The sequence below is a fragment of the Chelmon rostratus genome, chromosome 1 (genome assembly GCF_017976325.1).
Source record: "Chelmon rostratus isolate fCheRos1 chromosome 1, fCheRos1.pri, whole genome shotgun sequence".
Taxonomy (NCBI): domain Eukaryota; kingdom Metazoa; phylum Chordata; class Actinopteri; order Chaetodontiformes; family Chaetodontidae; genus Chelmon; species Chelmon rostratus.
Genome location: NC_055658.1, coordinates 12,140,619 through 12,167,734, shown reverse-complemented (window position 1 = coordinate 12,167,734; position 27,116 = coordinate 12,140,619). Strand labels below are relative to the sequence as shown.

At 42.6% G+C, this 27,116-nt stretch overlaps 1 protein-coding gene across 1 annotated transcript in view; it reads left to right on the top strand.

Moving 5' to 3' along the window:
* rasa3 (RAS p21 protein activator 3) overlaps positions 1-27,116 on the top strand; it is a 50,768-nt gene that overhangs the window by 15,355 nt on the left and 8,297 nt on the right. The window contains exons 3-18 of the mRNA XM_041934954.1: positions 1,444-1,547; positions 3,538-3,632; positions 6,783-6,859; positions 12,409-12,489; positions 12,608-12,680; positions 15,591-15,664; positions 15,759-15,863; positions 22,369-22,525; positions 22,616-22,764; positions 23,195-23,309; positions 23,913-23,987; positions 24,079-24,202; positions 24,928-25,034; positions 25,367-25,444; positions 25,586-25,663; positions 25,834-25,907. Of these exons, the coding sequence (XP_041790888.1) occupies positions 1,444-1,547; positions 3,538-3,632; positions 6,783-6,859; positions 12,409-12,489; positions 12,608-12,680; positions 15,591-15,664; positions 15,759-15,863; positions 22,369-22,525; positions 22,616-22,764; positions 23,195-23,309; positions 23,913-23,987; positions 24,079-24,202; positions 24,928-25,034; positions 25,367-25,444; positions 25,586-25,663; positions 25,834-25,907 (1,566 nt within the window). The remainder of the gene's footprint in view (positions 1-1,443; positions 1,548-3,537; positions 3,633-6,782; positions 6,860-12,408; positions 12,490-12,607; positions 12,681-15,590; positions 15,665-15,758; positions 15,864-22,368; positions 22,526-22,615; positions 22,765-23,194; positions 23,310-23,912; positions 23,988-24,078; positions 24,203-24,927; positions 25,035-25,366; positions 25,445-25,585; positions 25,664-25,833; positions 25,908-27,116) is intronic.

Below are 27,116 nucleotides of genomic sequence, written 5' to 3'. Positions count from 1 at the left end.
AAAATTGAAACACATTTATTTAAGGATCCTGTATTTGTAGAGTTGTTTGTAAGTGCAGTCATGCCACTGCCTGCCTAACCATACATCCATCCCTCTGTCTGGCTTTATGGGTACTAAGTAACAGAGGAAGTCAGTAATTGTTGACAGTGGCTCAGCTCACGAGATTCTCATTGCCATGATTTCTATGGTTGTCATTTAGGTAAAGGCAGTGTGTGCAGTTGATGTACCTTCCAGCCACTGGCCACAAACAGGCCAATTGTTGTATGCATACAGGCTGTACAATCCACATGACTCATGATAAGATGCAAATACATGTGGTTTTTATTTTATATCTACCCACATGATTGAGCGACAAAACGCAGTCGTCTTTGGATAAGAAAGATGAAAGAATTTTGTCGGTAACGTTTGCATGAAGGTGCAACTACTGTCAGACAGCACTGTTAATCATATGTGATTATCACACTTTAACGTGGTGGGTGTACAGGGCATCTTCCTTATGTACAGCTTATGAAGCTTAATAAAACAAGGAGCGAAATAAAAGAGATCGTATTGTATGAAACAGAATTAAATATATTACCACACATTTTACCACAAAATAGATTTTGTGCATCTTGATCTAAAAGATGGCACAAAGCAGCGGGTGGTCTAATACATGTGGTAAAATAGTCTTGACTTTTCTCTGTTTCAAGCTTTAGAATGGTGCTCTTATTATGACGTACCACATTCAGTTACTTAAGACATTTACAAGAATGACTTCATCAATTCCACTACTGTCTGCTTTTAAAGACAGTGATGCCAAGTGCTCATGAAATACTGCAGTTCAACCGCAGTCTACAACAGTATGTTTCATAAAATACTACTAAGGCCTGTAAGTGTAATTTGTACAGCTTTGCATTTACCCAAGAAAAACAAGTCAAAATGATCCATGTCTCATTATGACTTCCTATTTAATCATCATGAGGAAAGGTATAATAATTAGATTCAGCTCTCATAATTACAAGAAAAGTCTCATAAGTCTCATAATTATGAGATAGTGTTCTCGTAATTATGAGATACACAAGTCATAATTACGAGATAACTGTTTTCTTTGATGAATGCAGTGTGCTTCCATAGATTTCTGATTTTTGGTTATATAATTAAGTTGGCTTGACATTTCTGATCTGTACGTTGCCGTAATCTCTCTTTGCACAAAGTGTTACAGAGATGTGACTTCAGACTTCAGGTTTTGTTTTGTATTTTATACATTGCTTTTTTTGACACAATCCACCGTTTAATTTCTGCAGGAGATTATATTTTCTTCACTTTTCTCCCTCACAATATGCCTTCTTATCGCCCTCCACGACTAAATATGTAAAACTTCGACTGTGTTTGTGGTAAAACATGCTCTATCAGACAGGAGGAGTCTCTAATCACAGTTTTCCTTGTGTCTCCGCTCACTTCCAGTCCGTTCTATGGGGAGGACTTCTACTGCGAGATCCCACGTAGCTTCAGACATCTCTCCTTCTACATCTTCGACAGGGACGTCTTCAGGAGGGACTCCAGTATCGGTGAGTAAACAGCTGCTACTTCTGCTGTAAATTCCTCTTATTCCCATAAACCAGCTTGGAAAATGGATCGAGACTTCATGCATGGTGAGTGTTTGGAAAGAGAAATACGCCTCAGGTTACAGGCACGACTGTGATTTTACAGTGGTTAAAGCAACGTGGTTTTTGCTTTTATGAAACAGCAGAAGCAGTTATAACTAATTTTAAATTTTTTGTGTGTAATTCATGTAAAGTGCAATGCCTGGGTGCACGACCGGAACCACAGAGTAGTTTTTAAAACAAACAATGGAAACAAGTTTTAAATTTCTGTTTGAATTTTTTTAATTTCAAACAATAACAACAAATTGTCGCTGTTTTACGTGCTAGATGTTAACTTTAATTGACGTTGAATGGGTTGAGGGACTCTTGTCACCATGTCATCTATTATTTGAAAAAAAAAGACAGATTAATTGATATTGAAAACAATTGTCAGTCTCAGCTCTAAAATTATGCAAGTAAAGCAATTTAGTATTTCCACAGCAATTAAACAACTAAATCCAACAGTATAAATATTTTATATCTATAAGTATATAAACAGTTAAATATTTGAATTGGTGTGAATTTGTCAAATATAGTCTGATCTTATTGCTCAGCCAATCAAACTTGGGGATCAGAATATAATACTTCAGTTTGTGTGTTTTGATTGGCTGTCACTGTTGATGGGCCCCACATGGTTACATTCTGACAAGCTCTGATTGGCTACCAGGCTGTGTGTCCATGGCAACATGCTGAGTCAGGAGTATGTCATGGTGGAATGTGACTCCTGTTTAGCAAGCAACAAAATATGGCTGCTTGCTTCTGTTGCTTCCGTTTGCTAGTTGTTGGAGAACATTAAATGAGTAGTTCGCCATTTTAGGGAAATACGATTATTTGCCTTCTTGCCGAGACTTAAATGAGACATTAAGTACCGCTCTCATTTCTAAGTAAATGCTAGCACCAGCAACTAGTTAGCTTAGCGTATACTGAAAACAAGGGGAAAGAGCTAGCATGGTTCTCTCTGAAGATATTAAAAATACTGCCATCACTTTATATCTACTTTGTTGAATCTATACAAAGCTGTGAAAATAAAGATTTGTGGTTTTAGGGGGTATAGGCTGAATGGTTTCTTGGCTGGGAACCATTTCTTTTTGGAGTCTCTGCCTCATATAAGACCACAAATTATGTTTTTTATACGTCAGTTTTTGTATGGATGAAACAAAAGAATGTTTTGATTCCTGAGCTTTTAAAGGTGAGGTATGGATTTAGTTAAAGCTAACTAAGTTAAGCTAATCGGTTGCTGGCTGTAGCCTCATATTAAACAGACAGACATGAGAGTTGTATTGATCTTCTTCTAAAGCAATTATGCATATTTCACAAAAAGTCTCATTATTCCTTTAAGGGCATTTTAGAGTGTAATGTCCCCTGAATGCAAGCTAGCCTAAAAATGATAAAATTTTCAGAGAAGTCTGGTACTAGCTGACCTTTGTTACACTTTTTGCACTAAAAAGCTGTGTGTCTGTTTGTGTGTGGGTGGATGTTGTTATCAGGGTTATTGGGCGTGTCAATGTGTATATTGGTTTGTATGTGTGCGTTTGTGAGACCACAAACTGAAAAACCTTTCTCAGGGTGTGATTTGTATCTTCCACACTATCACTGCTCCTGTTAATGTGCATGTGGGTGTGGGTGTTTGGGTGCGCTAGTTTCAGGGTAGAAATGACAGGGTCATGTCCAGGCCACTGACAGTGCCTGGACATGCGTCACAGAGTATTTCTGCACCTGGTGCCTACGTGCATCAAAAAGGAGGCAGCCGTGTGAATTGACATTGAGTCGGCGTGTGTGTGTGTGTGTGTGTGTGTGTGTGTGTGTGCGCGCGCGCGCTGATCTTCGTTGTGTGTTTGTTGTAGCTTGCATCTGAACACGTCGGCTTTAGTTTTGTTTTGAGCTCATTTGTCTTTCTGTGCTAATCTGTGTGTAGGCAAGGTTGCGGTGAAGAAAGAGGACCTGCAGAAATATCATGGCAAAGACACCTGGTTTCAGCTACAACCTGTCAGCGCTGACTCAGAGGTGCAGGTCAGTACAGAGAAACACACACACACACACACACATTACACATTTTCACAAAAATCACAAAGCACTCGATCTTTTCTTCTTTTCTCATAGAATCTCATGTTGTTTTGTTTTTCAGCTTCTCCACAGAAACCACATGACACTTGTTAACTAGATGCTTTTAGCTTTTGACCTGGTTGATTTCAAAAGCTGGCATCGAGCGCTTGTACAGCTGCTTGTGGTTAGCCAGCATTTAAAACATGAGTACTGTAAATTCTTCTCTTTCAGAGAAGACTCATTAAGACTTATTTTTCTAATGAATGCAAACCCAAAACTTCCACAACACATATTCCAGAATTTTCACATTAAAAGCAGACTTCTATTATATAATTTATTTTTAGCATATATTTATATGCTTTTTTAATGTGAAAAAACGTAACCTTCTTAACTTAACAGTACAGTAACATAGATCAGGAGTACGGAAAGAAGAAACAGGAACTGGAATTGGTTCAAACATTTGTTCTGTTTAAAAAGAGAAACTCAGAGCAGGTAGAGTATTACATGACTGTTTTAGTGATGGACTCAGTGTTGTGGAAATGTACACTACGCTGAATTTACCATATAGCTGTTGCAGTAGTCTGCAGGTAATTTCCCCTCACTTTTTTATTAGTGACTGGCCATTGTTTGAAAACCTGGCTTTTAATTGAGAATTTACAGTGTGTATAAAAACACATGCCTGCTCATTTCACTACACGCATTCTTAAAAGAAGAAATATACTTTGGGGAAAAACATGTTTATATTCCAAAGATAAATGTGTCAAAAAAGTATTGTTTTGGTATTGGTAATGAAATTCATGTATTGTAATTGCATCTCAAAATACACTTAAAAAAAAAAGCAAAAAGTCTGTGTGATTGTGCATCTGTCATTATGGCGAGTTTTGCAGAGCCCAGAAGCAGAAAGACAGGCAGAATGCAACAGAAGACAGTTTATTGTATAATATATGGTCAATTATGAAATGTGCACTCCAGACGTGCTGAGCAGGGTTGGCAGGGAGGAATGGCAGACAGCAGTAGACCGGTGAGACGGGGCAAAGAGAATTGGCTACCGGCAGGAGATCCAGGTGGTGTATGGCTCAGGGTTTAAGAAGAGACAAAGCACAGGAGTCAAAGCACGGGTGGAGAGCATGGAACAAAATCATAAACTAGGTTCAAGAGAGAGCCGAGACAAAATACCACAGAGAACAGCCGACATCTAGTGAAGACTGGAGTGAAGAACTGCAGTTTTTATTCTGTGCAGGTGATTAGTGATTCGCCACAGGTGGGTTGGTCGCAGGAGGGGCAGTTAACCATGCCCAGCTCAGCTCAGACAAAGACAGAGACATACAGTACAGGGAGAGAGAGGAAACACGCATGACGCATATGGGAAGGGACACAGAGGAAACACAGGGAGGCAGGTAGGAGGATACTACTGGATCCTGACAGTGTTTGCATGCTAATGTTTGAAGCAGGGCAGAACCCAAACAAACACAGCATGTGTGCACCTGAAACATCCGAGCCTGCGGGGCCAAAGTCACATGGCTCTCCACTGGATACTGTACATCCCATTTGTTCACCTCCATCACAGTTCAGTTTGTGATCAGCTGGTCAAGGAGAGAACACACAGCTTTGGTCAAAATCATTCATTTTCCACAGTCTCACTAGATGGTGAAATATTTGCTGTCGAGAATAATAAGATGTCACTGAATGGTACAGAAACATGTTCACGGTTCTTTGTACAATGGAGGTAAAAGCAGGACTTGTTGACTTAAGTTTGGGAAAATACCCTAAAGACAAAGAAAATTAGCTTTTTGTTTTGTTTTCAAGTCCTGGATTCATCTGTGATTTCTGAAATTGTGTAGTAATCAAGTTTGCTGTTAACCTGCATGCTTATTTAATACATGTGCGACATTTTCTGCTATTCAGTATTCAGTAGTCTCTCTCACCCACACGCATGGTTACACACACGCATGCACGCACAGACAGGAGCGCACACACCCAGCAAATAGTACCACACACACACGCACACACTTACACACACACACACACACAGACAGTCAGATACACAGTGAACAGTAACATCTGCAGACAGATGGGTGTGTGTAGCCCTGGAGCAGGGATCTGAAACAGAGACACATTCATCCGAGGAGCCGGGGAGAGGAAGGATGTGTGAGAGAATGAGAGAAAAGAGAGAAAGCGAGGGAGATGGATCAAATGAAGTAGGAAGATAGAGTGTCTCTCTTCTCTTTTCAATAGAGGACACATTGTTTGGCCTGTGCGCACATGTGTAAGTGCGTGTGTTTATTCCCTCTGCTCGAAACGTCCAGAAAGAGAAACGCCTGTGAGTTTGCATACTGATGCTGTTAATTAATGGAGCTTTTCTAGACAGCTGCAGCACTACACTGTCATTATGTCATTAATCCAATCACTTCAGAGGGAAAATAACTTCAGCATGACGTTCATGCTTGCAGCTATTTTCATCGAGTGTCTTGGTGGAGGAATGGCACTTTTTTCACACTTGTGTACTTTTGTTTTGTATAGGGATTAATCACAGAAGAGTGAGTGTTTATATTTGTATTTGTACTTGCTGTCCCAGGCTGACAAACTGTGTCAACCATTTCAAGCCCCGTACAGTGTCGACAATGCACGAGATATAGGATATGACATATATCACTAAATTTGTCATATGTGTTAACTGGCAGGTAGATCCAAGAGCAAAGCAGCTGGACCCAACCCGTCTCACAGAAGCCATCGATCGCCACGTGTGGTTAATAATATGTTTGAAGGATTACATCACTATTAGGATTACATGTTTTTATGAGTTGCCACCCATGGTTGAACCTGTTTTATTCCTTGTGAGAGATGGATTGTCACCAAGCCAAAAAAACAGGTTTGAAAAGATGACATTTTTAGATTGGATTAGCTTGCACATTGTTATCAGATTCAGCAGACATTCTACATCACACACGCAAACAAACTGGAAAATGTTTTGTACTGGACAGTGACCATCCTGCCTGTCATGGAGCACCTGTCTGTGAGGCGGACACCAGTGTTATTCAGACACTGAGGTGTGCTAAAGTACTATCATTTAAATACAAAGGTTTGTTGATAAAAAGTGTCCATTTGTGTGTCCTGCAGGGAAAAGTGCACCTAGAGCTGCGTCTGAGTGAAGTCATCACAGACAGTGGAGTCATCAACCATAAACTCGCCACGCGGTGAGACTGCACCTCCACAGACACACACACACGCACACAGACACACACGCACGCACGCACACACACACACACACACGCACAGTCCTTTCGTTTCTATTTTGTTACACATGCACTGTTATTCACATATAACAATTTACATCTAATGTTTTTGATTGTGACCCCTTGACTGCTAAACCATGATGCAGAACATTATACCTGATCCATCCACCAACCACATCAGCATCGTCAGCCTGACATTAGCATACCGCCTTGCAGATTCTCAGTACTTTCATCAGCAGTGAACACTAAATTGAGATTTCAGACACTTATTGTTGCATCATCAGTTTGCGTCATCACTGTTGAGTCATGCAACCGTAATTTTCCCATGTATAAAATGTGGGATTGTTCGCAGAACGTAGTGTGCAAGCCATGAATGCTACTTTTTCATTGCACTGTGGGGTTTTTGTGGGTGCTATATAATGGATAAATTTGCCCAATGCAGCACATCATCCTAGTTCCAAGGTGCATGGCTTGTTGCCCAGCAACAGCTTTTAACTGGCAGCAAGATGGTTGGAGGTTAGAGCTTTTTGTTTAGAATAAATCTGCTTTTGAGTGTGTGAATCAATACGTTGTGGATGTGACAGTTATGAATTCATTAGTCTGCCCTGACTACATTGTTTCTATTTGTGTTGCAGTGTGTGTAAAATGTGATTATACACACATGTGATGTGTTTACTTCAGTGTTTGAGGGGGATCCATGTTATGCTTATGGATGGATTATTCTCTGTGTATGTGTCTGCACTTGTTTGCTCTCCAATTCTTCCTCTGTGACATGCAGCAGTAAAGTCTGATGATGAGCTAGCATGGCTCCATTCCCAGAGCACATTGTGGGTAAGGAGCTTAGAACAGGAGGTCATCTAGCCAGATTCCTCTAGGAAGACACATGTACGAGGGACACGGAGAGTGAGCTACGTCCATTCAGATCTGCAGATTAAACTAAACAATTGAAAGAATACAGTAGAAAGACGTACAAGATTGAAACCACCTATTTCCATTTGATTCTACTTTATATTGATACTCCACTGCATTTTACAAAGTTAACATTGTACCTTTCACTCCTTTGCATTTGTCTGGTAGCTATAGCTACACTTTGAAAATTAAGATTATACAAAATCTTATCAAATTTGATGTATAGTTTTAGATTATACCACTCAACAGAATATAAAGTTAGAATCAGCTCAACTTCCAGCAACTACAATGCTAAATAGTGCTAACAAATTCATGCATCAGTAATAATAACCAAATGATACAAAGCATAATAACGTAACACTCTTGGTGGTCAGTCTTTGCATAGCAAAACCTTCAGTTCTTAGAATACATTGTTCTTCCCATACTTTTGTACTTTAGTAATAATTTTAACTTAAAAGAGTACTACACAGATGGACACAATGGACAGTTAAAAGCATATATCAAAAAATTTGGAGCAGAACCAGAGAAACCACACATTCCTCTTCCAAGTCAAAACCTGGCAACTACATTACCCACAATGCAACTTTGCTGGAGAATAGTAGTGGCTTTCAAACTTGTAGTCTTCAGCTCCATGTGATGCTGACTCAAATGACATCACGTGAGGCAGTTTATCACATTTTGCGCAGCGGGCTAAGGAGCCACAAAAGGCTTTCTACAACTTTTTCACACATTCAGTAAAACTCCCCAAGACCCCAAAACAGCTTTATATGGCGACAGGAGGTTCCCTTGAAATGATAGTTTTAACAATTTTCAACTGTAATTGAGTGTTTTTACAGTGTGGTTTTGTTAGTTTTACTTAAGTAAAATACCTAAATACTTCTTGCACCATTGGAAAATGCTGACAGACAGAAATGTATTTGGTTGCACAATACGATGAATGGCATTGAAGACAGGGAGCATCTTATAATAAAATACTTTTGAAAGATACTCATACCCCTGTTTAATTTCATATTTCATTTCACTTACTTGGAGTGCACCCGTCAATGACACTGACTCATAATCACATCCGCTTTTTGTGTGTGGTTTTTGGCACGATGATGTAATTCCTTTCCCTCATGTTTGAGTAAAATTGTTTTTGACAGGATACGTGGGAGCAGAAAAGAAGCACATTAACCTAATATGAGTAATGTCGACTAAAACAAATAAGTCTGCTTCACCACCACTGTCTGGCATGTCAGAGCTCACAGTGGTGATGAGAGAGAGAGGGAGAGAGGGCTGGATAGTAGGGCAAGCAGGGGTTATATAAACAAGCTTATTGGACAGGAAGCGCTCTGGCATTAGTGATGCTTAACCCAGCCCACCCTTTATTCCTTATTAGGAACCTGTGTGGGGGCGTGTGTGTCAGCAGGATGGTGCAAGCTGTTGCATGTGTGTTAGTTCAGTTGTGGGCAGCGCTGCGATTTGCTGTGTAATTCATCATGTGGTGTGAGTAGTGGTGCATCACCGTGACACACAGGAAGTGATTCGTCCCGCTGGGTGTCCTGTCCTGTTTGGGTGCTAATCCCCTTACAACATGATGTCATCAGACAGGAAGAGAGAGAGAGAGAGAGAGAGAGAGAGAGAGAGAGAGAGAGAGACAGAGACAGAGACAGAGAGACAGAGAGAGAGAGAGAGCAGTGACACTGTTGAAAAATAGGCAAAGATTATTCTCATATGTGTGATTGAAGCACGTACTTAGATTCTCTGTATATGTATGATGGTTTAACCCTGAGGAAGACCATTGTGCGGTGCACTCGTCTTCATTTTAATCATGTTTTTAATTTTGTAGCTAACTGTTGCATGGTGTATGTGTATTGGTGTGTTGTGATATGTCTGTTTTATTCATCTGCCGAACGTGCTGCACTGATCCCTCATGGCATTTGTCATATGGGAGCTGTACATACGTCCACTAAAAGTGTTTGTTTTGGCCACAGACAGGCTCAGATTGTTATTTTAAGTGTCTGACAACATTATGGAAGGGATCCCTGCAGAGACAGACCTTTTTGCCAAAGAGAAAGATCCTTTTTGTTTAACCAGAAACAGCCGTTGCATCGCTTCGCCAAAGCCACCAGACTCCATTCAAAGAAAGAGTCATTTTTATCATCAGAAAACTCTCTTCATTCAAACTTGACAGAAACTAAATAAAACTCACTAATTCATGAGGGTTCATCCCTCCACTGTTTTAATGATCACCAGCAAATCTTATAATATTAGGAGAGGAGGGGAGATACTACAGAAGCGGTGGGGGAAAACAGAGTGCAGAGTATTTTGTCATCTAACATGGGAATTACTGACACAGAATTTCCCTATGAACACTGAAATAGTGACATTAAAACATCTGTTTTGCCACCTCTTTCTGGCTAAAACCTTTTTTTTTTACTATGGAGAGAATATTGTCTTAACTACCTTATTAGACAAAATTACACTAGAACTTTGTGTTTTCTGTATGCATACTTGGTATATCCTACTTTTTTTACATTCTTTTTATTACATACAATATTTGAAGATATGCATGTACATTTAAAAGCAATTGTATGGGCTACAAATTAGCGTACAAAACATTCAGTATCTGCCAATTTGTGCTCTGCGTTTGTGTCTGTGTAAAACAGCAGACACTTAATAATGTACATAACTTTTCCAGTTATTTATTGTCTATTGTTTAGGTGGTATTTGTAAAAATGAATTTCTGCAGAACTAGAAAGAAAAATGCTTCACTCTGCTTATTTTGGAGATCTGAGATGCTTGAGTCTTACTCTGGAGCCACATTTGAGGATTAAATCCTGCCTGAGCTTTGTTTTTGATATCTCCCTCATGCCCTGATCACTCTACCATAGAGTCACGAGTCTGTCCGTTTTCCTCAAGATATCATCTCCTCTGTGTTTTATTCTATTTCTCTCCAGCTTCTCTCAAGTGGTCTTTGTGCTGTGTATGTAGTTGCTGGATCACGAAGGATTTAAAATATTGGCACCACTCTGTGCCAGCAGCTCAAATGGAATTACTTTCCTCCATCTCGTTTCATCCGTCCCGTTCTCTGTTTCTACCCGTCATACATACAGACACACCTAACATTGACACTAGGGGCCCGTTTCACATGCTGAGAAGGCTCTCAGAGAGCTCTTAACGTGGTCCAAAATTCACTAGCAAGGACTCCCAGCGTAGGAGTGAGCTGCAGTATGAATGGACCAGATGTTCTGTTTCTTTGAAAAGGGGGCAGTTGACTCAAGCGCTTAATATGATGCTCTTTTTAGATTTAGATGTAGCTTCTGGTCAATTAAAATGCATTTTCCACTCACTCAAACACTTCTACAGTTCATTACAATTAAGGGTGCTGTGTGAGCTGTCGATCAAACCCTGGTGCAGACCAAACAATCAAGAGTCTTAAGAGGAGGTCCAGTCCCAAACAAACTCTGGAGCGGTTAATTTACGGTTGGAACGTGATCCAACCTCAATCCGATCTGACGACTAGGCCTACTCTGCAAGTAAGGCAGGTGTGCTTTGCATAGTGGGATGCAAATTTAACAGTTGCTGACCTGGACTAGTGCAACACAGTACATTACAATTGGCCAGGAACCTCCTTCAGAAACTTCATCCTGTGTTTACATTCTTTCTCAAGCCAAAGATGCGTCTGACCAATGTGTCAAACATTCTCACCTGGTTTGTAGTGACACCCCTGTTTGTATGTTTAGGTGTTGCTTCAAACTAGAAGTTATGAAATGCAATTAAAGCTCCATTAAGCCATTTTTTTAGCACGAGGGAACAGAAACACTTCACAACAAGCTTGTAAATTCACGACTGCAGAGTGATCATACTAATGGAGTTTCTGTTCACCTGATAATGTAGAACCAGTAGTGATGTTAAAGCTCTTTGGTCTCCACCAACTCCAGAGAAGAATATATGTCTTAAGCTGCTAGATGCTCACATTTCTCACCATTTTTTTCTCACCAGCATAGACTTCCTATTGTTTCATACTGTGTAAGAGGGCAGATTAGAGCAGTCAGGCTCATACTGTCTGTGTGGGCTGATGAAGCCAAAAGTGTTACAGAGGTGTAGGACTGGGTGTTAATTCTCACTTGTCATTGCAGTGCTGGTGACCCTTTCACATCAGTCATTTGATTAAGTGATAGTGCAGAGATTAATAGAGCTTTAAGTGTCCTCTGAGGGTATATTGAGATTGTTTTGTGTGACTCCTGATATTATTTTTTTTCCTGTTCTTTTTCATTTGTGCTGCTATTTTTCCCATATCTTAAAAAGAGCGAAACTAGCTCCTCCTAGCATTAAAAAAGCATAAAAAAGGTACATTAGCATTGTAAAAACACCTTAGCATGATAAAGATACTCCAATCTGTGTAAAAGCTTTTGTCTATGTCAGGTTTTAATTTTTTTTTTTCCCCAACATTTAACTTTTTGTACTTGAGCATTGGACGAGATCACACAGTGCTAATGGTGCATTAAAATTAGCATTATGTTAATGTGTTACAGGTGTGTGTGTGAGTGTGCGTGTGCAATGTCTATGCTTGTACAGTAGTGTGCTTATCAATTAATGGCTCGTGTGTGTTTCTACAGGGTGCTGGAGTGCCAAGGTCTTCCAATCGTCAACGGCCAATGTGATCCCTACGCTGCTGTCTCCTTACAAGGACCTTCAAGGTCAGATCTCTCACACGATTGGACATGATTTCACCAGTCACCGCACACAACTTTGTTGATCGCATAACTTTGGAAAAACGTGTGGTTTTATCTCCTTCTGCCTTTCTGCTTGTCTCAGGTCGGAAGCCAAGAAGACCAAGGTGAAGCGGAAAACCAACAATCCACAGTTTGAGGAGGTTTTCTATTTTGAGGTATGTGTGATCTGTTTAACATTAACATTGTTTGTTATTGTAAAGATGTGTTTTCATGTATCAGGTATCCGCTTAAGCCAGAGAGATAGTGATGCTTCATAAATATACCTCATGGTCAAACGTTTTCGGACACCTGAACAATACAACTTTAATTAATTGGTTATTTTCTCATTACAAAACCACAGGCATTGGTATGCTGTTATGACAGCCAATGCACTTCTGATTTTGGCACCTGGCTGCAGGGATTTGCTCCCCAGGCACTAGAGCTTTAATGAGGTCAGCCACTGATGTTGGGCCATAGAGCCTGGCTCGCAATCAGCATTCCAGTTCATCTCAAAAGTGTTTGGTAGGGTGGATGTCTGAGCTCTGTGCAGGTCACTCAAGTTCCTCCACACCAGACTGAGAAAAACATTTCTGAGGACGTCATGGCTTTGTGCATGCGGCCACTGTGATGTGAAACAAAAAAGCATTTTCCCCAAACTGTTGCCACAAAGTTGGAAGAACACAAAACAACATATCATTTTATAAATCAGCTTTTCAGATTTCTCTTAATTGGACAGTGGCTGTGCCTAATTGGACTTCTTCTACTTAGCGTGCAGCTGTGCTCAGACTGGCCTTGATTGGCATCTCGCTGACCATCCTCTTGTTTTTGTTGCACCTGTCAGGGTGGGTCAAGTTATGCCTTTATCTTATCATGATGTAGCTCCAGCACAGCTCCACTCAACTTCATCCTGAATTAACGTCTAATCAACCAGAGTGGAAACACCTGTGTGTATGTACAGGTCCTTAAACTATCCACACAACAGTCCAGCAAGAAAGTGACTAGTGAAATCAAAAAATCTTTGATTTTTTCTGAATTTGTGGTTTGTAATTTGTGGTTCAAAGTTTTCACAATCTAGATGGCAGAACGAACTTGCAGTAAAGCTGTCTTTAGACAACACCTAAAGATACAAGATAGCTGGCACCCTAAATATACTTGTGATATAATATCAGTCCAACTACATTTTTATTAGTTTTTGTTTTTTAAGAACAGCCTTATAAAAAGCACTTATGTCTTTGAAAACAGAAGACTCTTACTTTGTTTTAATACCCCAAAGTGGTGTTTTAATTAGTGAACGCAGTTATGAGATAAGATCGCTCTACATGTTTTAAAATAGGATTCCAAAACAGTTGATTAAATGTAAGATTGTCATCATCAAATTTGAACTGGCAATATAATTTTTTAATTTTTTACTAACAAAACAGCTCAAAATACTGTACTGTACTGTACTTGTTGTTCCTCCTATTTATCATAGGCTGCGGTCCATAAGTTATAAGCCACAGACAGACACAAACCCAGTTAGCAGCACAGTGGAGTTAGCCTCTAAAATAGCAGCTAGATAGCTAAAAATCTGAATTTATCTCAGGTTCCTACATTTTAGAATTTTGGCTTTAATTTCCTTTATCTCTACAGTTGTCACAATAACTTTGAGTTACAAAAAAATGACATTAATTCTTGCTAATGAACAAATGTTAGCATGTCCTGTAGAATTGACATCAACAAGCGAGTTGTCTAGCATAACAATGTTAGCCAGCACAATGATAAAAATCGGGTTTTCACCAAATTCAAACACAATGTGAAGAAATGAGTCATCTTAACTAGTTGCCATATATTTTTTGGAATCATAAATGTTGTGGAAGTATTTGTACCACATTTTTGTCTTACTGTTATGGTTTATATAGTTAGTAGTTAATAAGTTAGCGATAAATTATCAGAAACAGCTGGAATTGTATGTTTACTCGAATAAATCACAATAATTCATTTCAGTACATTATTTTATCAGTTAATTTTTTGGGGGAAATTTCTTACACACATTCACACACTCCTCCACTTGCCATTATGTAACTTTACTGTTTAAAATCATGTGATAAAAGTTCAGAAACTTGGAAACACATAAACATTTGCAGTATTTATTTGCAGTATTTTTTCCTCTGATATCTTTTTGCATTCATTTATATTCATGAGTCTATATTTATAGATGTTTTTCATACACACACTCACACACATATTCACACTGTCCCCATTAACCCTCCATCAGCAGCAGCACAGCTCTGACATTTTTGTGTCGCCCCTCCCTCTGGCCTTCCCGCTGCAGCGCTAGGGGAGACAGCAGGACAAGAGTATGATTGATTCAGACAAACCACCAAACAATCTGGCCCATTGATTTCTATCCAACAAGACCATCTCATTTATTCCCCACCACCACATGAGCAGAACCCTGCATGCCCTGTGGTGCTGTCTGCATGCAGCCCCCCTCTGAGTCACACACAGAGGTCCACATCCACATGCAAACACAGGCCCATCTATAATGTGTCTGTCATGTGGTTGTCCTTTTTTATTGCTTCAAATTTTATTTTCTTACTGCTCCAAACTTACATGGACCAGGCCACATTCCAGTCTCTGAGAATTCCCAGCTGGTTCAAAATCTGATCTTAGAGTTGGGTCAAAGCTCTTTTTGGCCTTGTTAAAAACAAAACTACTAATTTCAACAAAATAATGTGCAAATGTGCAAAGAAAATAAGGTTTTCCACACTACAAAAGGGTATCATATGCTTTGCAATGTAATGGTAAATCACTTGATCTTTTAATTAGGCCTTACTTAATCTGCCCATTAGTTTCTCAATAAGTTGTTTTTGCTATAACTTCCCAGAGGCTAAGGTGGCCAACAGTAAAAGAACCCCACGCTATGAAATCTGCCATTATACATGACAAACGAAAACCTCACAATTGAGAAGCTGATATCAACAAATTGTTTCAGCTTTTGTCTCAATGTTCTGTGTTTGCTTCCAGTAGCTCATTTTTCAGGATGTAGATGATTCAGCTTACCCGGAGGAAACTGACTTCTACATGGTGTCTGTCTGCATTTCTAGGTGACACGGCCATTAAGCTACACAAAGCGGCAGTTTGATGTTGAAGAAGAAGACGTTGATAAGCTGGCACTGAGGTGAGTCCGTGGCATCAGTGTCAGTGCTGAACTGAGCGTCCTCTGAAGCTTTTCCCATGTTTGAGCTGTGGCCTGTGTTTTGTTTTGTGATCAGGGTGGATCTGTGGAACGCCAGCAACCTGAAGTTCGGGGATGAGTTCCTGGGAGGTGTGCGTGTTCCTCTCCGGGTCTTGGGTCAGGCTGGGGTCCACGACGCATGGTGAGAGGAACAGCACTCAATCTGTCTCTTCACACACTCCCCTCTCGGCCCATCAATCATTACGGGTCCGTTTCATGGTTTGTTCAACACGGGCTGAACAACTGCTGGGACTGGTTGGGTTTGGTTTCATTATCATTGACATAATGTTGCTGTGGCAACATCAGAGCCATAGCAACAAGTATCAACATTGACCGCAGACCTTGTTTAAAGCTTTTTTTTTTAACCAGGGTAGATTTCGCTGTGCATGAATACTCATTCCAACAGTGCTGACCCGACAGAGCCTGTTTTTGTATTCTGCCTCGGACGACGTGATTCTTTTGGAAAACTCAACACTTTGTCTCCATGAATGACGAGAGCACTGCTTTGGAAATCTGAACAAAGAGAATAAAAGTGACAAGCCCGGAGGCACAAGGTTTGAGGACTCAAGATGCAGACCACAGACAGTTCAGCAGAGTTTCAAAATAAAAGGTTTATTTAACTCAAAGCGCTCAGGATAAACAATGAATGGCAAACTGAAGGAGATACAAAGTACAACAGAAAACGCTAAGGATAACTGGAAAACTAGAAAATGAATAATCAAGCTCGAAGGCTGAGGCGATAACAAAGTAACAAACAAATATACCAAACTAGACTAGATGCAAAGTATCAAACAAAAGACCTTACAGGCAATACTGATAACTAGACTTACACAGACACGGATCAAGGACGCTAGAGAGCAAGGCGAGTACGAGACAAGGCACATGACAATCTGGCACAGGACAAAGGGAGACGCGGACTATATATACACGAGGTAACAATGAACAGGTGGAGACAATTAGGGCGGGGTAGACAATCAGACAGGCGGGAAACACACCGGGAAGTCAAGGGCCTGAAACGAGAGGAGAGTTAGGTTTCACAATAAAACAGGAAGTGTATGACAAGACATGACGCTAGTGAACAAAAACACTTAACAGATTTGACGAGACATGACAGTACCCCCCCCTCTAGGGCCGGCACCTGACGGCCCAGGAACATCAGGGTGTTGTCTGTTAAAGTCCTCTATGAGCGTTTTATCTATAATAAAGCTTGTGGGGACCCAGGATCTCTCCTCAGGACCATACCCCTCCCAGTCCACAAGGTACTGGAATCCTCGTCCCCGACGGCGCACAGCGAGCAGCTTTTTCACCGTGTAGACGGGACTTCCGTCTACCAGGCGAGGAGGTGGGGGTGGGTCGGTGGGTGGTACCAGGTTGCTTTCACGGACAGGTTTGAGTTTTGACACATGGAAAGTGGGGTGGACTTTCATGGACCTGGGGAGTTTCAATCGGACAGACACGGGATTAATGACTTTGGACACTGCAAAGGGACCCACAAACCTGGGCGCCAGCTTTCGGGAATGCACATGGAGGGGGAGATCCTTAGTGGATAGCCAAACCTTCTGGCCCTGAACATACTGTGGTGCCGTTTTACGGTGTCGATCAGCCGCTGCCTTTACCCGTGCCTGGTTACGGGACAGCATGCTCCGTGCTGCTGCCCAAATGCGTCGGCATCTTCTTACCAGTGCGTGGGCTGAAGGGACGGTCACCTCACGGTCGTTTATCTCAAACAGAGGGGGTTGATATCCATACACTACATGAAAAGGGGACATTCCTGTGGCTGCTGTGGGGAGAGTGTTATGCGCATATTCCACCCAAGTCAGGTGGTCGCTCCAGGAAGTTTGATTCTGGGAGACAAGGCATCGGAGGCAAGTTTCTAGGTCCTGATTCATTCTTTCGCTCTGGCCATTGGATTGTGGGTGGTACCCGGATGTCAGGCTGACGGTAGCACCCAGCATCTGACAGAACTCTTTCCAGAAATTGGAGATGAATTGTGGGCCTCGGTCTGAAACAATGTCTTTAGGTAGTCCGTGTATGCGAATTATTTCCCTGATCAAAACAGTAGCTGTGTCTTTGGCTGACGGTAGTTTGGGCAATGCGATAAAGTGGGCCATTTTAGAAAATCTATCCACCACCGTGAGTATGGTTGTGTTACCTCTAGACATGGGCAGTCCTGTGACAAAGTCCAGAGCGAGGTGTGTCCATGGTCTCTGGGGAATGGGCAGGGGTTGAAGGAGTCCGGTCGGGTTTTGTCGGAGAGTCTTGTTCCTGGAACAGATTTCACAAGCCTGCACATATTCCAGTATGTCTTTATTCATGGTGGGCCACCAGAACCTTTGCTTGACCACATACTCAGTCCTTTTTACCCCCGGATGGCATGTAAGCAAGGATGTGTGTGCCCAATGGATCACCTGTGACCTCAGACGAACCGGTACAAACAACCGGTCGCTGGGACAGCCTGCAGGGATTTCATCACCCTCAATAGCTTGTTGCACATCCTTTTCTATCTGCCAGGAGACCCCTCCGACCACACAGTTCAGTGGTAGGATGGTTTCGGGCTCCTTGGCGACCGGTTCCGGCTCGTACAGCCGTGACAAGGCGTCCGGTTTGGTGTTCTGAGACCCGGGCCTGTACGACAAGGTGAACCGGAACCGGCTGAAAAACAGTGCCCAACGGGCCTGTCTGGCGTTCAGTCTTTTAGCAGTCTTAATGTATTCCAAATTTTTGTGGTCAGTCCACACTAGGAATGGCTGTTCTGCTCCCTCCAGCCAGTGCCGCCACTCTTCAAGCGCGGTCTTAACTGCTAATAGCTCCCTGTTGCCCACATCATATTTCCTCTCTGCCTGGTTTAGCTTGCGTGACAAGTAAGCGCATGGGTGAATCTTATTATCTTTAGCAGATCGTTGAGATAAAACTGCTCCTACCCCTTCGTTGGATGCGTCTACCTCAACCACGAACTGCCGTTGCGGGTCAGGTACCGTGAGGACAGGAGCGGAGACGAAGGCTGTCTTCAGACGCTGGAAGGCGGCCTCAGCACCGGAAGACCACTGAAACACTGATTTGGCAGATGTGAGAGCATGGAGAGGAGCAGCAACAGAGCTAAAGTTTCTGATGAATTTTCTGTAGAAATTAGCAAAGCCCAAAAACTGTTGTAATTTTTTGCGGTTTGTCGGAACCGGCCAGTTAGCCACCGCGCTCACTTTTTCGGGATCCATCTCGATCTGGTTCTTGGTTATAACATAACCTAAGAATGAAACCTGGTTAGTGTGAAACTCACATTTTTCAGCTTTTACGTACAAATGGTGTGCAAGTAGGCGAGAGAGGATTTGGCGTACATGACGCTGATGAGATTCCAAGTCAGGCGAGAAAATCAGAATATCATCCAAATACACGAAAACAAAGTCATTCAGGTATTCTCTCAGAACATCATTCACGTACCCTTGAAACACAGCTGGGGCATTAGTCAGTCCAAACGGCATCACCAAATATTCATAGTGTCCGCTGGGGGTATTGAACCCGGTTTTCCATTCGTCCCCTTCCCTGATGCGGATCAGGTGATAGGCGTTGCGAAGGTCCAGCTTTGTGAACCACTGGGCCTGTTGTAGGAGCTCAAAAGCAGAGGACATTAATGGCAATGGGTAGCGGTTCTTGACAGTGATATCATTAAGCGGACTGTAGTCTATGCATGGCCTGAGGGACCCATCTTTTTTACCCACGAAAAAGAATCCTGCCCCCGCGGGGGAGGATGAGGGTCGGATTATCCCGGACCTAAGTGAGGCTTGGATGTAATCATCCATCGCTCTACGCTCAGGCACCGAGAGTGAATAGAGTCTCCCCTTGGGGATGGGAGCTCCGGAGAGCAGCTCGATGGCACAGTCTGAGGATCTGTGGGGAGGTAGCGATGTAGCTTTGTCCTTATTGAAGACCTCCTTGAGGTCCCAATAACACCGCGGCACCCGGGCCAAGTCCGGATACTGCTCACTCTCTTCCTTTGAGATGTCGATGGCTGCAGTGCTCTGGGTTTCTATGCTGTGGACAGATAAGCATGGAGAGTTTGTCATGTATTTCCTTCCCCACCCCAGGATTTTCCCAGTTTCCCAGTCTAAGTGGGGGTTATTTTTGCGGAGCCACGGAAAACCTAGAATGAGCGAGTGTTGAGCTGAATCGAATAAATGAAAACTGACAGTTTCTCGGTGTGCATTGTCTATGGTCAGCTCACATGGCTCGGTGCAGTGTGTGATCTGAAACAGGAAACGCCCGTTCAAGGCACTGGCGTTTATGGGCTGTGATAACTTCTTTACGGCTACCTGGAAATCCCGGGCTAATTGCCAGTCCAAGAAGTTTTCGTCAGCACCGGAGTCAATCAGTGCCTCTAAGTCACACAGTTTCTGATTCATTCTCAACGTTACCTTAGTCAAAGCGCGAGGAGGATTCAGTCCAGGCAGACGGCTCACCAGCGACCTCCCTTCAGTTGGTGAGCCTGCTCTTTTACCTGGCAGGTTGCCAAGAGGTGGCCTTGTTCACCGCAGTAGAAGCAGGCGTTTTCCCTACGGCGGCGGCTCCTCTCTTCCGCCGTCAACCTGGTATGCCCAATTTGCATGGGCTCCTCCGTTCCAGGAGGCGGCGGTGTGGGCGTGAACAGCGGAGGCGCGGACTGCAGCTCGAAGCGGCGGTCCTCCTTCCTCGGAGGTTGTCTCCAGCCGTCTCCTCGGCGCGCGTTGTCCCACCGGCGATTCCTCTCCCGATCGCGTAGTCGAGAGTCGATCCGGATGGCCGTCGATATGATGGCTTCCAGATCCGAGGGCAGGTCCAGCGGAGCCAGCTGGTCCTTCAGCGCGTCGGACAGGCCGTGGACGAAGGCATCGTTTAATGCCGGGCTGTTCCACCCACTGTCGGCGGCGAGCCTGCGAAAGTCTATGGCATAGTCAACCACTCTGCGCTGACCCTGCCTCAGGCGCAGCAGCGCCCGGGAGGCGTCATGGGCTGGTGACTCATGATCAAAGATTTTGGACAGCATTTTGGAAAATGTCTTAACATCTTGACACATCATAGATTCTCTGGACCATTCGGCCGTGGCCCAGGCGGAAGCTCGCCCCGACAGGTGGGAGATCATGAATGCCACTTTGGATTGTTCATTTGGATACGCACCGGGATACTGCTTGAAATGCAAATCGCATTGCACCAGGAAGGATCTGCATCCACCGGAGTCTCCTGAGAATCTTTCCGGAGCAGCGAGGCGCGGAGCGGCCAAAGCTTGGTCGCGGACCGGCGGAATGGCGGTCGGCTCAGCGTGGGATTCTCCGACAGGTGAAGCAGCGTTGGCAAGGTGGATGTTCATCCGGTGGAATTGTTCTGTGAGTAGACTTATTTGTGCCATGGCTGATCTCTGTAACTCGCTCTGTCTGTCTGAGAGATCCTTTACTCCCTGCTGAATACTACGCAGCTGGTCCTCGTGCTGGTGGAGGAGGCTGCCCTGAGCTGTAAGAGCTGTTCTTAACTGGCTAGGGTCTGCTGAGTCCATGTTTGGCCAGATTGTACTGACAAGCCCGGAGGCACAAGGTTTGAGGACTCAAGATGCAGACCACAGACAGTTCAGCAGAGTTTCAAAATAAAAGGTTTATTTAACTCAAAGCGCTCAGGATAAACAATGAATGGCAAACTGAAGGAGATACAAAGTACAACAGAAAACGCTAAGGATAACTGGAAAACTAGAAAATGAATAATCAAGCTCGAAGGCTGAGGCGATAACAAAGTAACAAACAAATATACCAAACTAGACTAGATGCAAAGTATCAAACAAAAGACCTTACAGGCAATACTGATAACTAGACTTACACAGACACGGATCAAGGACGCTAGAGAGCAAGGCGAGTACGAGACAAGGCACATGACAATCTGGCACAGGACAAAGGGAGACGCGGACTATATATACACGAGGTAACAATGAACAGGTGGAGACAATTAGGGCGGGGTAGACAATCAGACAGGCGGGAAACACACCGGGAAGTCAAGGGCCTGAAACGAGAGGAGAGTTAGGTTTCACAATAAAACAGGAAGTGTATGACAAGACATGACGCTAGTGAACAAAAACACTTAACAGATTTGACGAGACATGACAAAAAGCCATGCAGTCCAATTCAGACTATAATAATCATCCGCTTACATTTAATAATAATGCATTCAATAACTCAACAGAGTCATGTTTGTGGCCGCCCATAGAACAAAATTCTTTGCTCTGTTTTGGTCTCCACCTACTCATGACGGATCAATCTGGAGTTTTAACGGCTAAATGCTCCACTACATCCAGCAGCTAGTCGTTAACTGTGTCTGTCGGTCTTTAGGTGCTGTCGCAGGTAGTGTGCAGCCATTTTTAGAAGTTTCCTACTGAAAGCAGCTGCTGGAAATTACAGCAACGACAGTGAACCTAAACAATAAAGTTGCAGAGCTTAAAACTGTGGGTTCATTTTTTATCATTGCTGATATAAAAATATAAAAAGTACAGCTTTAAGCATATCTGCTAGTGCTATTTAAGCCCGATCAGTCTAATTTTTAAAATGTTTAACAATTATTACACGTCATTCCTTCAAGTTTAATCAAAAAGTAGATATGTTTGGTCTGCTCTGAGATCTTAAACCCTTGTTCTCCTTCAGGTACTTTCTCCAGCCCAGGGAGAACGGAGGGAAGTCAGTGAAGGTGGAGGAGCTCGGCTCTCTGCGCCTGAACATCGTTTACACCGAGGACCACGTTTTCCCCTCCGAACACTACACCCCCCTCAGAGATCTGCTGCTGCACTCTGCTAACGTAGGGGTACGTGCACATGAACGTTTCTCTGCTCTGCTGCAGTGTCTTGTTCTGTTAACTGCTTTACAATTTACATGTTTACTCCTCTCCGTTCAGCCCGTGTCGGCGTCCACAGCTCACATTCTGGGGGAGGTGTGTCGGGAGAAACAAGAAGCCGCCATTCCCCTCGTGCGTCTGTTTCTTCACTATGGCAAGATTGTGCCTTTCATAAGCGCCATCGCTCACGCTGAAGTCAACCGCACACAGTGAGTGCCCTGTTGCATGAAAAACACCAGAAACCACAGCTCGACAGCTAATACTTGTCACAATTCAGCTCTACAGTTGTACCAGCTGTTGCATAAATTCATTCTCCCATATTGCGAACATCCTGTGGAGTGAGAGGAAGCAGAGGAAGACGCGTCAGATGTTAGAGATTTTTCCATATTGATCCCTTTTAATTTCACTCCTAAATCAGGCGCAGATGTATTCTTGATTCACCACATTTTGTTCATTAGAGATTATTAATTAAAATGACTTAGAAACGAGGTCATCATCAACTAGCTGAGCATTTTAATTTGACAGTGCAAAACACAGGCAGCCACAGTAATGTAATTTATTAAATGGAAAATTGGGTTGTTTGTTAAGCTGCAGTTTTGATTTATGCTCGAAAACAAACACCCTGCCCTCTTTGTGTAGGGATCCAAACACCATATTCCGGGGAAACTCGCTGACTTCCAAGTGTATTGACGAGACCATGAAGCTGGCAGGAATGCACTATCTGCAAGTCACACTCAAACCCATCATAGATGAGGTACGGCACTGTTGTACCTCAATGTTTTTTTCCCCTTTATTCAAAGTATTCTGTCCCTTTTCATTGAGATCATGCATTTGGTGGTGTGTGTGTCTGTGCGTGTGTTTGTATGTCCATAGTTAATCATGCATACTATGGGATCCATCAGCTTAATGTTCTTTGTCCATGTTTATGTGTGTATGCTCAAGGATCTTGCAGTTGCAAAGTGATCAGCTTGGAATCTTTTTTCCTTTGGGGACAGCTTAGCAACATTCAGCCAGGTTACACACAAGGCTTACCTAGTCTTTGCAGGCCACATTTTAGCCCTCGGTGTGGCTCAAAAATTGACATCTACACAGAGGTGTGGTCTCATCTTAGACCGGAGCATCTGCAGATTAATCCATACCTGATATGTTATGATCCACTGAAGTTAAGCATGATGCGAGATGAGTGAATCCCAGTTTTTGTTATCTTGACAGTAAGCTTGGCGGAGACGTGCACTGTACTGAGAGTGCACTCTTCTGGTTTAATCATGTCACATGTCTTTCCCCGTGGCACCACTATCAATTATTATGCTAAATCAGCTATGAATGGATATTTCAGTGCTTTTGTAAATCTTCACAGATCTGCACAGAACACAAACCCTGTGAAATTGACCCGGTCAAGCTCAAAGAGTCTGAAAACCTCGAGACGAACAGGGTAAGAACATGAGTGTGTTTGCTTGTGTGTTTGTTTGTTAGTGTGTGTTCACTGTGTTAACTGACACATCTGCCCTGCCTCCTCTCCTCAGGAAAACCTTCGGCATTACGTTGACCGCATCTTCAACGTCATCACCACCTCTGGCGTTCGCTGTCCCACCGTCATGTGCGATATCTTCTTCTCCTTGAGAGAGTCCGCTGCCACCCGTTTCCAAGGTAGCTCGCCTCCTGAATGGTTTACAGGGGACAGAAGAATGAAAGCAAGCTGCTAATAAGGAACAGGAAACAGACAATAAAGAACAGGATGTGCAAGATGTCCAAGGACACTGTTTGTGCTCTGCTATTTGTGTCAAACCTGAAAACAATTAAGCCTCCTACACACTTATTATGGTTATGTGTGGAGCGTTGCCTATGCACTGTGTCATATACTGTGCTGCCCCCTGTTGGCAGCCATGGGGCACTGCCTGCACGAGAGGAACAAGCTGTTATAAATGACAAAACGTTGTTATTTCTGTGTCATACCAAACATCTGGGCCATCCCACATGGGTTTGTGCATCTTCTTTAAAAATATTGTACAGTAGAAGTACTTCTATATGTTTTCAAGTAACATATTTATGTGTAAAAATTCCAGATTAGCTGCTCACCAAAATATCTGCTACAAGCTTTCTTCAAGCTCCTAACTCTAACTATTGATATGTTTCATAAGTAAACAGACAACTTAGACTTTGTGCATCACCCACATTTAAAAGATTCCGATCTGTTTTTATCTTAGGAAACAAACTATTGCACAGGAAATCATTTTTTTTATATTATTCATATCACAAAGGACAAATTCTCTTTTTTCCTTTTAGACTGACAAAATGTATATGTAATGTCTTAAGTTTTATAAAAAGCGAGTACAGCGTTTGTGTTAAATCCATTTGTTTTTACTGCTTTCTAGTCGACCAAGATGTCCGATACACAGCGGTGAGCAGTTTCATTTTCCTGCGTTTCTTCGCCCCAGCCATCCTCTCCCCAAACTTGTTCCATCTACGGCCGCACCATCCAGTGAGTCTGACGTTTAAAACAGACACGTACAACCAAATGTAGACTGTGTACTCCATACATATGTGCATATCCCTAAGTGCTGCTGGAAGTATATATATCTTTATATTATACCACCCTACCTGTCCTAGTTTTTTACACTTTCAGGACGTCTTGTGCCTGGAGGCAAAAAAAGAAAAGCTGAAGTTCAAAGTTCATTCTTGACCTTCGAAACAGATATGTTTGTTCCCAGCCAGGTCCAGGTTGAGACTGTATTTCATATCGTAATGTGAATACAGTGCTTTTATGCTGTGGTCAAGTGGGACAGCCGGTTTCTCAAGTTTTTGTCTCTCTAGGATCCTGCCACCTCTCGAACCCTGACCCTCATCTCCAAGACGATCCAGACCCTGGGAAGTCTCGCCAAGTCCAAATCTGTGAGTTTTTCTGATTAAAGTGTATTTTTCTGTTTTTATTCTATGATTTTATTCTATGATGTATTTCAGTCTAAAAGGCTGAATTCAAACACAACTTGCTGATCTGTCTCTCTTTCTTTCTGTGCTATTATTCCTGTCAAGGCCAATTTCAAAGAGTCTTACATGGCTGCATTTTACGACTACTTCAATGAGCAGAAGTATGCGGATGCTGTGAAGAATGTGAGTGTTCGCCTTCTTTCCTTGTTACACACAGTAAATCGCAGCCAGTTTGAAGACACGTGATCAGATATTCTTCCTCTGTTCTTTCTGGAGACATTCTGGTTTGAGTGAACAGATTTTGCCACCACAATAATATGTTCATATATAACATCCGTTACTTCCCTCCACAGTTCCTGGACCTGATCTCCACCTCTGGCAAATGGGATCAGAAGAGTATTGAAACACCGATCATGCTCAAAGAGGGGTAAGGAGCCGAGTTATTGATAAGCTGATAAGAAACACACAAAAAAACAAAAAAATGTATGCCAACAAGCAGCCCTCTCTATGTGACTGCTAAGGAGTTCTATTAGATTCATTTAGACAATTTATCCAACAGTTACTTGAGCTTTTGTAATTATAGTAAAACTGTCTTGTGTACTGTGGCTGTTTTGATAACATCAGTCACTTTTTCACTGCTATCTAGGCAGCTTACGTTTGTCTTTTTACCACCTGATGGAGGTTGTCTTGGTACTTGTTTCTAGTGTTACACGAGACAGTTGGGTTGACCATTAAGGCTGAACTGTCCAGACTCAGAGAATAATTTAAGAGGATGGTTTGCCATTTGGGGACATATTTGCTTTCTTGGCAGAGTTATGAGAAGATATCACTCACATGTCTGGGTGGTAAATGTGATACTCCAGTGAGCGGCTGGTTAGTATAACTGGAAACAGGGAAACAGCTAGCCTGGCTCTGTAAAAGGCTAAAATAATTGCCTACCAGCACCTATAAAGCTCACTAATTAACATGTTACATATTGTTTGTTTAATCCATACAAGTTCTCCCTTTAATGCCTGACTATGTCTTAGCTGGCCTGAAATCAGTAACTGGGGTTGCACTGGTTGCCTGGCAACTACTAACCTTCTGTAAAAAAAATAAATAAATAAAAGTGTTTTGTGTTTCTCCACAAATTTAACATTTAACAATAAAGGTGTACCATTTTAATTCGTGAACTTTAGCCTGATATTGTTACTGTTGGACAGAGAAAGTCTTGATGCTAAGCTAAGCTAACTGGCTGCTTGATGGTAGCTTCATATTTATCATACAGACACAAGTGCGCATTGATCTTGTCATCCAGCGCCCTGCCAGAAAGTGGATAAGTGTAATTTCCAATTCTCAAACTAGTCCTTTAAGTAATCACTAAAGTGGAGCTGGGTTTTGCCTTTCCGTGTTTGACCCTGATGGTCTGATTCATTTCCAAAATGACCAGCTACAGTAAAGAGGCACCTGAGACTGTAAACTGAGCGCTCTGTAACAACACATGGGCTGTTGTTTTGATGATATTTCTGATGAGGCTGTAAAGGGGAGGACAGTTTCCAGTTTATAGTAGTTGTGCCAGTGCCTCGCTCATCAACACCCCCACCCTCTTTTGTTTCTGCTACCGGGCGTAGGAGTGTAAAACTCACTATAAAGAGGG